Source organism: Protopterus annectens, chromosome 11.part0 (assembly GCF_019279795.1).
Source record: "Protopterus annectens isolate FY-2018-M chromosome 11.part0, PAN1.0, whole genome shotgun sequence".
Taxonomy (NCBI): domain Eukaryota; kingdom Metazoa; phylum Chordata; order Ceratodontiformes; family Protopteridae; genus Protopterus; species Protopterus annectens.
Window position 1 is genome coordinate 1,233,992,679 of NC_056745.1, and position 11,892 is coordinate 1,234,004,570.

Genomic DNA, 11,892 nt, shown 5'->3' on the forward strand with positions numbered 1-11,892 from the left:
GTCAGCGTATTATATATTTCTTAAAAATACATGTATATATATGTTTACCTCGTATATAAATAAAATATAATGTAATATACATATACATATATATATATATATACATACAAACTTTAAACAATTCCTTACAGCTATCTCTTCAAACTTCTAAGTTTCAAGTATGGCAAGACTGAACAAGTTTCATTAATGCCAGGAGGGTGATGGGCATCTAACCTTAACTGCCATAAAAGTTCCAGTTGTTCTAGTAAAAAACTGGTGGGCCCCCACTCTATAGTCTTCCATGATTTGATCTACGGCCCTAAATTTAAAACTATGAGTGGGATTATGTTTAATATGTTTAGCTAAAGCATTCTCGATTTTATTTTTTTTTTATACTGTACAAATGTTCATATATTCTTTCTTTTAGTTTTCTATTGGTTTTTCCGACGTAGAAAGCTGAAGAGAGATTACATTGAGCTAAATAGACCACCATTTTTGTATTACATGTAAACCTTTTCTTAATACTATATTCCTTAGTTCTAACAGTAAATTTTTCTCCTGTTGTTATAAAACCACAATAATTACATGATTCACATTTTAACATTCCAGGTGTACGTACAAAGTTTATATTGGGCACTTCCAAAATATTTTTTCAGATTATAACCTATCCTATTCACAAATTCTGGTTTTGGTCCTATTTTACTTACTATGCATTTGCCATTTAAAAGGATGTTCCAATTCTTCAAAATGACATTTTTAATTGTTCCCACTGTTTCAGGGCTATAAGAAAATACAAAGCTCATATTATATTTTTTACTTGTTTCCTTTGTATCTAATTCTCCCACTAGCTGGACAATATCTATTTGATCTATATTCTCTTGTAGTACAGTTTTTCATGGGGTGCTATTATATGCAGCAGTGCAGAGACCTGGACTTACCTCTCTGCTGGCAAAGCCTGTCATTGCTCCCCCCTACAGGATGCACCACCACCAGCACCTCCACCATAATAATTTAGCACATTTGGGTCCCAACCAGTCAGAGTTGCTTCCACACTTCTGCACTACCTGTGGCAGGTAGTCATACACTGGAGTGATACACTGATAACTGCCAGTAGCACTGTGAGAGTTGGTGACAATTATGTTACCTGTTAGGAGCTGCCAGACTTTGTGGCCAATATACTGGACAGGCGGTTCATTGCCTGCATCAGCTTTATAGAGACCATGTTCCAGTTACTCATTGAGTCACATCCTTGTCTCCAGATCCTGTGGCAGGTCTGAGTGGAGATGCAGTAGCTCCTAGGATGAGAAGTAATTTCCTGCTGTGTTGAACCTGGCAGAGATTGTATATCCAAACATCTAATCCTATCCCCAAACCTGCTGTCCTCCTCCCTTTTGTCTCCATAACCACACCTGTATGTTGTCAAGCCCTCGCCTTACCATTGTCTTCCATCTGTTTGTCTGATGTCTCCTCCATTATAGTCTTCTCCATCCATCATTATGTTATCCCACACCCTGCTAGACATGTCTGTCTTTGAGACCTACACCCTCCCTGTAACCCATCTCTAACTTTCCTAACTTTCTTCCCCAATTTTCCATTCCCAGTAAAAAATAAAAAAAAAAATAGAAAGGGTCACACCCCCCAAAAAAATACCCCCCATCTATTCCTCTCAACTTCACAGACTTTTAATTAATGTATCCATGACAGGCTCCACTAGTTTGTCATACAAAAGTATAGTTGTGTTGTCTGACAAATTACTGAATATGTCAGTCAGTATAAAATTAACTATATTGTTGTAATTCACAAGTATCTAAATTGGCCCTAGGTGTGTGTGTGTGTGTGTGTGTGTGTGTGTGTGTGTGTGTGTGTGTGTGTGTGTGTGTGTGTGTGTGTGTGTGTGTGTGTGTGTGTGTGTGTGTGCCTTCTGAGGAAGGTTGGGTGCTGGGCTGGCAACTCAACACCATAAAACTCCACTGCCAATCATGAGCGGACAGGTGATCCACTGTGGCGACCCCTAACCAGGAAAAGCTGAAAGAAGAAGAAGAAATTGTAATTCACAAGTATAATTGCGCTAAGAAGTGGAAAGGCATGCTCTTATCTCACCTGTATCTTGCTCATACCTTATTTACTCACCTTGTGTTCGACCCTCTGCTTTCTTCAACTCTTCACCTTTTCTTTTATGCCTGCACTCCCATTCCCACTGTAATCTACTTAAATATGGATAAACATACCAACCATATGCCCAAACAGTTGCTTATATATTAAATCATATGTTTGTGTTCATACATTGCATGACGGCTGGCAAAGAGCAACTCTGCTAGTCATCTATAACCACACAGAAATTATGATTCTTGTCGCATGGCAAAAATGAATAAAAATTCTTTGGATGCACTAAGGTCTTGCCATTGGTTATGCAAATGAACTGAGCACACATGCATCGCTAAGCAATAGTGAAATATAGTATATTTAAGAAACTTGCTGTGAAGACCTGTAATGCTCAGTGCATTGGTGATGTGATGATTCTGTTCCCAGTGCACTGGTTGCAGGGTTCTAATTTGCTGAAGGAATGATGTTGTTTTACATTATTACACTTTCATCATTCAGCTGTGTGCCATTCTTGTGTACTACTTTCTTTCCTTTTTTGTTTGTTTTTATGCCTTCTGAATGCTTCAGTGACATACCTTGTTAATGCTTGGCCTGCAGGGATATAAGTGACACATGCATGAGCTTGACTGTGTCTGGCTCTGTTTCTTTAGTGGTGCTGTCCTATTTCCCATTACTTGGATAAATGTCTTACCAACACCTTTTGTATGTATGATTCTGTACAAACCTCTCAACTGTACAGATTTTTGCAGAATGTGCAGATTTTTGCTTCATATTTTTGGTCTCTTTCTCATAAAATTGTGGTTTTCTGGTAAATCACTGGCAAATCACTGAGGATTGAATTCAGAAAATAATGACAGTCATTTGAGTTTCGCCCGTCATACCTTTCAGAAAATTCATACTAACGCAAAACCTGTTGTTCTAGCTACGTTCTAAGTTTGTAAGACCAAAATTTAAAAAGTGTACCTATTTTTTGGCCTTTGTCCCCATTATTTATTGCCTTGTCCAGATTTCTTGCTTTAACAGGTTGAGAGGTCAGATTCTGTAGCATACCTGGAAATGATCTGTTGTGGAGAATGTGAATGGCACAGTGGTGGTTTCAAACCATGCAGCTATAATTAACATGTCTTGCTAATCATCTGTTTAATTCCCCTGAAATAAAAAAACTCCTGTTATCACTGTGTACATGCTGTCATGGAGTTTGGAATTGATTAAAAATAAATAAATAAATAAATAAATAAATAAATAAATAAATAATAATAATAATAATAATAATAATAATAATAATAATAAGTATGATGTCCTATTGCTTGGTTGAGTTAAGAAGCTGTAAGGTATGGTCCTAACCCACCTGTGTCCAACTCGTTCCTTTTTATCTCACCTTGTATGCTGCCCTCTCTGCGTGTTTCTCCTTTTAATCTTGGTTCTTTATTCTCATTTCCAGCCTCCTACCTGAGCCAGAAATAAAAACAACATGGCCACGGTGGTGCAGCGGTTAGCGTTGCCGCCTCACAGCAAGAGGTTCTCTGTTTCAATTCTTGGCTGGGGTGCCTTCTGTGCAGAGTCTGCATGTTCTCTCTGTGGCCGCATGGGTTTCCTCCAGGTGCTCCAGTTTCCTCCCACATGCCAAAGACATGCTGCAGGTGGATTGGACACTCTAAATTGGCCCTAGGTGTGCGTGTGTGTGTGCCTTCTGTGGAAGGTTGGGTGCCTGGCTGGCAACTTAACACTGTAAAACTCCACTGCCAGTCATGAGTGGACAGATGATCCGCTGTGGTGACCCCTAACTGGGAAAAGCCGAAAGAAGAAGAAGACACACACATATACATGACCACAATATAGTTAAGCATAATGGCTGATTTACACTGTTTGTTATTCACTCTGAAAATGTGCTATGTAGCCTAGATATGTGTCTTCTTAATGATCCCTTACAGTTGGACTGCTTCAGGGGCTGCCCCTATTAATGTACTGCCATGTATCATATTAATATGAAAGTCACTGATTCATAGCCACTGATGCCTTTCTATCTTCTTCAGCCACCTCCATCCTATTCCATCCTTATATCCTAACCTTATGTCTTCCTGTCTGCTTGCTACTATTTTTTGCCTTTGTCCTATACCCTTTGCAACCTTTAGTCTTAACAAAAAAACATGATCATACCACACACATGCACAAAAGTGCTTATAAAACAAAAAACGTAATAATCTATCTTATGGTATACTTTATATGACAGTTGGAGGAGAGTAACCTTGCTGTCCATATGTGCACAAAGGGAAATGGAACATGTCCTCCTATAGCAAAAAGGAGGAATTTTCTGTATTCACCAAGACATTGGCATCCATCATGCAGTTGAGCTAACTAATGATCGCTGGCACCAGGCAATACTGACATAAGGTCAAGTTAATAATTTTATTTTAACAGTTTTCATTGCTCATTGTGGCTATGGAGTGATGTGTATATTACTGACACACTGCTGAGAGGGTTTTGATAATTATGTGTTGTTTAACAATGTACATTTTTAAGTCTTCAGCAGAGTTCTAACATTCCCTTGAAATGCTTGTTTTCTGACCCTTTTATCATAATTTCTTCTGTGGCTTCATTTGCTAATGCACTGGGCTACATGATACCAGTTTGGAATGAAAAGGTCCAAAATTCATGGAGCTCTACCTTTTAGCAGTATCCTAAATGATATACTTTGCTAATAACATGCCATTAACATATAATGTAAGATAACATAATACACACATAAGATAGCTTCCACAGCTTGATCTACCACTCCAGCTATGTGTATATTGTAAATGCACTGGCAGAATGATATTAATCCCCTGATATTTGATATGTTGTTTTCCAGTTTTTAATTTTCAGTTTTCACCACTGATCTGATGTTTTCCTGAAATGTGTATCTGAAGATGCCTTCAGCTCAGATTCCTCTGTCACTTCACTTGTCAGTACACTTCAGGGGTTCAAGTCCATTTAGGTGTAATCTTATTGACTAGCCATGACATGTTTCATTCCTCTGAAATGTGGGTTTTTTTCACTAACTTTTTCTATGAGTGCTTATGTGGCATATATTGCTAATGCCCTTATGTACAGAATATCATTGATAAAGGCAGGGATTAAAGCCCATCCCGGTGTAATTTTGATGTTTTGCTAGCATGTATTCCATTGTAAGAAAGGTGTTTTTCTCTCATCTTTTCTATGAGTGGCTCTATGGCATCCCTTGCTAATGCCATGGTGTACAGGATATTAGTGCCGTAGGCATGGGTTCATATCCATTTATATGTCTTTATCTTTTCTTACTATGTGCTTAGTTCACCTCAACATAAACATTCATCTCACCAATGTGTAAATTAGGAGGGAGAGTTTAACACTTTGTAGTTTATTTTATTTTTGAATTCTTCAGCCAATGTTGAGCAAAGAATTTGGGAGATATAGGCTTCTCTGCCACTTCCATCGTGCTCAATCTGTAATTGCATGCCTTCTGTTGTACCCTCTGGTTGCTTCACACATTTCATCTCTGGTGGTCCTATAAGGCCTTTTCCAATCTATGGCATTGTCAAAAACATATAGATGCACAACACACATGCTATGAATGAGAATATAATTCTAAATCATTTTGGTGTGGTCATACATTGCGAGATACTTTGCATGGTGCAACATTGTTGGGCATATACACACTTGGCATGGTGCAACATTGTTGGGCATATACAATCTTAGAAATAGCACTGTACATACTACAGCAAAAATGATTAAAAATTATTGTCATGTGTTAGTTGGTCATAGGTTCATAGGTTCATAGGTAGGTACTAGGCTATCAGCCCAAGGGCCTACGTAAGCCTAGCCAACAAGGTTCCCTGGCTTACGCCACCCAACAAAGTTATTTTCCTGTGCCACTGTTGAGCAGAGGCACAGAAGTGATAGCTACTGCCATTATTTAAATTCCTTTGAAGGCTCACTGTATTCATCCAATTGTTTTAGCTCTGCTCCTGCACTGGCTAGAGTTTTAAAATTCTCTGGTGATTGTATGTTATTTTGCAAATTTTCAGTTTGCAGTCTGCACATGTGCTACATTTCTGTGATCTGTGTGTTTTGTATTTCCTTTTACTCTAAATTCTGCAGTGGTTTCATTCGCTAATGCATTGCTATGACAATATATAATCAGTGGGACAGATAACTCCCTTGAGCCCTATTTGGTTTCACTTGCTAATGCATTGCTATGACAATAATCAGTGAGAAGGATAACTCCCTTGGCCCTATTTGGTCTGGCCATCCATCTGCACATGTGGTACATTTCTATGATATGTGCGCTTTATGACCATGTTTGTACCAAATGCTGCAGTGGCTCTCCTTGCCAATAAATTATGGATACACTGGCATGTGGAATGTACTGATGGATCAACTCACAACAGGGTAACACATATTCTGTATTTAATGACATTCAGCAGTGTAGGTTCATTGCTAACATTATAATCTTATTTTGCCACTGACTACATTGCAATTATACAGTTATGCATGTGTACACGAATCAACTATTGGAGGTACTTATGCACCGTCATTGCTTACCTCAGCTGCATGTACTTTAATGTGGCCATGAGGCAATTAGCATGATATAGCCATGGGTCTATGCTGTGGCCAGGATGAGAGGGTCTCCTCATAGTACACACTGACAGGGCCACATACATATATAATTATCATTGCTACTCATCACGCATACAATATTAAGAATACTATCTTGGCTGCAATTGTGGATGCAGTATTTATGAATTCCTAAGATAATTTCTTTCAACATAAGAAGATAATGAAGTCTGAGAAAGTGGCAGAAGCTGTGAATACTGAGAAAGTGTAAAGAAAAAAAATGTATTACCTGTGTCTAATGAACAGTGAACAGTAAAGCTTGGAAGTATAGGTACATTTTTATACTTAATATGAAAGACATGTTTAGCAAATAGATTCCTGTTTCAAAAGTATTTCTTTTTGAGTGTGTTAGTTTTAGCACACTTGTTATACAGAATAATGACTAGAAACTCCTCCACTACTAACATTTCTTACCACATCATAGTCAACTATAGGATTTCATCTATGTCCCCTCAGGCCCATATTTCCTACTTGATGAGTATGGAATTACAAAGCATCAAGCCAAACACCATTTTCCTAGGAGACATCAACTACCCCTCTATAAACTGAGAAACAAATACATCCTCTAACTTGAGTAAAGGTAAATGCCAAAAAATGTATAATAGTATCCTTTGGCAAGCACAGCATTCTCTGCTGCTATAACACTGACAAAACACTCCCGAAAATCAATCTAGTAGTTAGGGACTTGGGAACCTTTGTAGATAGTGAACTGTCCTTTGATCACCATATATCCACTATTGTGAAAAAGTATTTTTTCATTATCAATACCATAATCCTTTCACTGTATCCAGCCCTTATTATACTGATCAGTGAGTATAATGTCCCTTTTGGCTTATACCTGTCCAGTTACTTGACAAAACTTGAATGCCTGCAGCATTTCCTCACCAAGAAAATCAAGGATGTAAATTAAAAGAACAACATTGATTATCTCAAAGCTTTGTCCCTATTCTCAATATCATACGGGCTGCTGAGAGGTGACCATTACTTCACATGCAGAATCTCAACAGATCCTATCCTCTCAGACCTACTGCACATTTTAAGTCCAATGGTGGCATAGACACCATCTCAAGAGATCTTAATCTCTTCTACAACATAAATAGAACATGTTGGTGAGATCGATATGCATCATAGAGAGTTCTGCTTCTCTGGAATTGTCTTCATTTCCACACAAAAAAGTACTTCTCTTACCTCATTAAAACATTATCAGGATGAAGGAATGGGAAACCACAAATTCATCCCTGGAGTAGCACGTGTCCCTTATGGCAACATGTAAATGTTCTGTAAATGTTCTGCCTGTTCTGGTTTATTCATATTTAAATTACAAGGGCTAAAGGAACTTCATGAAAATGAATGGACAGATTTCTAAACATCCTCCAGAGTTAATAGCATAGTAACTATGAAACTGCAAGGACATTGTTAGAACTCATTCAGTATTGTCTACCCATCAGACAGCAGCAAATTACTCCCTGCCACCTCATCATATTTATACTTAGGTAAGAAAACTTACTTAAAGGGTACTTTAATACCAGAAAAATTGAAAAAGTAGGACATACGGTGGAATATCACTGGAAAACATGTTTATTAGCAAAATGGAGTTATCTAACAAATAAAAAAAAAATAATGGGAATGAATGGCTAGGCTTCTCAAGATCCTTCAGGGTCAATAGCCTAGTAAGAAACTAACAATGAAACATACCAAAAGTAGAAAGAAAACTACTGTTCAGGCAAATTTGTTTAGGAATATAGCTGAACATCTGCTAAACATAAAATAAAAACAGTAATAAAAACATTGAACACTGTGTGCCTAAAATAGTTTCCAGATCTTTCAATACTGTTGCATTGACAAATGCAGAGGGAATGAATTATTGTGCAGGGAACTTATAGTATCTGAATGCAAATACAGCCATTTACAACAACAATGTTTAGTGTTTACTATCCAGACTTGATTAAGAAAACTAGAGCCCTAGTGCTTCAAATGAGGTAAAAATACTGGCTGCAATTTTTCAAACAGTAAAATTACACAGAACAGTTAAAGAAAATGTACATTCTGTTACCACTCTCTACTATACATCTCAACCTCTCTGCCATGAAACAAGAGCAAAGGCACAAAATCAGGGAGAGATGTTAAATATTGCCCTTGTATACTTAGAAATTAACTTGAAAGAAATTTTTCAATAATGTGCATTTTCTGAAGGATAGAGGGTCTGAAATTGAAATCTGTCCTTATTCAGTGATTGCAATCCATTTACCAGAAAAAAATATGAGGAACACCAGGTGTATCAGACAAAGTTAAGGAAAACACAGCCATTCGACAACCCCTTTGCCCAGCCTGACTTCATCCCTAATCTGATTATCCACTGAAATACACAAGTAATGACCAGTAATAGTTTCCATTTCCTACTGCTACATTCATTTTTTTTTCTTTTACCATTAGGCCAAGAGTTGAGAAGACAGTCATTCTATTTAAAGTGAGTGTGGGGGTGCTAACTCCCTCCTTGCCCTATAGTTCCGATGATCCCCTCGAAGCAGCTTTAGTTGAAAGGTTTCCATACTCTACTTTAGCTTTTCACCCCCCCTGCACACACACACACATATAGATACACACATAGGCGCACACATATACACAGAAAGAAAGAAAGAAAGAAAGAAAGAAAGAAAGAAAGAAAGAAAGAAAGAACGATAGTTAGATAGACAGATAGGTAGATAGATAGATAGATAGATAGATAGATAGATAGATAGATAGATAGATAGATAGATAGAATGGGCAAACTACTAAAGCTAATGCCTAGTTAAGTATTGACAAGAACTTGTTCTCAGAAATGCTGACTCAAAACTTCTACACTCATAGACCCCAGCTGAATGAACAAACATTTGTCAGGAAACATTCTAACTGCTGGCTGCAGACTGAAGCTTTGTTTATTTAGTTTTTTTCACAACTGGTAACTGGGTAAGTGTACTTGCTCAAAACCTCTTTTTGGGCATGACCTGGACTGCAAGAAAGACATCAAAAGAGTAATCAAAGTTACCTAATCCAAATCATATAAAATATCAAAAGCTATTAGAAACCAAATATATTCACAGATTACTAGACATCTCAGTTTGTGAGTTGTCATTTATAGTCTTGAGGCCAAGCAGTGACCATTGCTTCATACTTCCATTGCCTTTTCATGTTGGCCAAGGTAAGAAAGCCTGGTTGTTTAATGAAAGACAGATAAGAGAATGTGGCACATGATGTATGTATCTGAAAGGGATGCTATGTGGAATTTTGTAGTGTATCCCAAACTGGAACAAGGAGATACTTTTAACAGAGGCAGAATTAAATTATACTTATTTATTCAACATGGACAGACTGTGCACACTAGCAATAGATAAACTCTTTAGTTGGAATTAGTTCAATGTGTTTTTTTATGAATATTCACACAAAGTTCTATAATTCTAAGTTACCAGTTTTAAGTTAGCTGTCATTAAACTTGAATTTCATCACTGCAGGATAACAGTAAAACAGTAAGAAAGGAAAGGAAAGCTGGGGCTGGTATGAGATTTTCATATTGTAACTTCAAAACTGAAACATTATGGTAGGGATGTTGGCTGGAGTTGGGGTCTGTCTAGCACTGTAGTAGTAGCTTTGTTAGGAAGTATTTTCACTACGATGAGTTATCAGAATTAACTTTTCTGATATTGCTCACTAGCTTTGCTCATATAGTATAACTTAGATTCCAGGATATTGGCAAATTTCAAAGACTTCCAAAATATGTAGAGTACTACATGGACACCTTAAATTTGTAGCTATTTCCAAAATTAACAAATTAACAGAGTATTAAATGGATCCACATCATACATTTGTAAATGTAAGAAGTTCAGAATAAAAACCATACAAAATGACTGAATTATATGAGGGTTTATGTAGCTTTCTGATAAATATGATGCACAGTAACTTTCTTGTCTTTATGCAGACATATACCAAATTACTTTCTCTAGCTTCTTCACAGATGAACAGAATGTTTCATTTTTAAAAGTTCAGAAATCCTTTACATTTGGGTTTATATTGAATTAGCGAACGCTAATTCATTGACCATTTTTTAAGCAAAAGCTTACAATCTTGAACACACACCCCCTACTTAAATATACCAACTCCGAGATCGCACCGCAGTGGAGGAAATGGTGAACTCCTGAATCCGGCCCAGCAATTTTTTGCCCTGTGTAAAAAATCGCTGTTCCGGGTGTTCGAGATTGTAAGCTTTTGCTTAAAAGGGGTCGATGAATTAGCATTCACTTTTTTAAGCGTTCGGTAATTCAATATAGACCCTTACATTTCATATGTAAATGACAGTTATTCTTACATGAGGAACTCTGTAGATTCCTAATACTCTAGCCATTTGAATCGATACTTGGGAACTCATATCTCCAATAACGGCTACAAGAGGACTAGTTGTCTGATAGTGGTAATTAGGAATGTATTGGTCTTGTTTCCCAGAAAGTAGATACATAACACCTTTTAGAGCCCTGGCTTCAGCATTGCATGAATCAAAAATTCCATAGCCCAGAGTTACATTTGGTAGGAGATAAGGATTTTGGTTAATTTCTTGAACCGTAAAGATTAGACTCTGAATCCAACGATACCTTCTCAACTCAAACCTGTAACATAGTGAAAATAAAGCAAGGCAGTAATTTATGGGACAACATATGCTCCACTTCATGTTACTCTAACCACATTTTTAAATTCTAGTCGACTTCTCTAGCAATATTCATAACAAAATGGCCAGGCTGGAAGATGTCTGCAGCAGTATTTCAAATACATGGAAATCTCATATAGAAAACGTGATCCTTGATTCTCAGCATAGAAATGAGATAGATATACACGTGTATGTGTGTGTAAGATTGAGGTATTTGTGTACAATAGGGACACAGTACATATAAAATCAGTTAAATGCAAATAAAGATGTCTTTGGGTATGGAAAGCTAAGCATTCTGAGATATTGTGATGTTATTAATTAAGAACAGACTTGCCCTCTAGAGTTAATTAGTGCTTGTGCTGGTGTAAAATATCAGTGTGAGTGATGCAGTTTTAACTGGTGGCAAACATGCATAGAAATGGGCAAGGACAAACTCTTCTGTGTTAACACTGTTGCTAATAATGAAAGGAAAAATAAGACACAAATGCAACAATCAAACCTGTTCC

The 11,892-nt window shown here is 37.2% G+C and overlaps 1 protein-coding gene across 1 annotated transcript in view; it reads right to left on the reverse strand.

The window, feature by feature from the left end:
* The window catches only part of LOC122815049 (extracellular calcium-sensing receptor-like), a 156,854-nt gene that overhangs the window by 93,508 nt on the left and 51,454 nt on the right, over positions 1-11,892 (reverse strand). Inside the window, exon 2 of the mRNA XM_044087296.1 lies at positions 11,054-11,348. Coding sequence (XP_043943231.1) covers positions 11,054-11,348 — 295 coding nt within the window. The remainder of the gene's footprint in view (positions 1-11,053; positions 11,349-11,892) is intronic.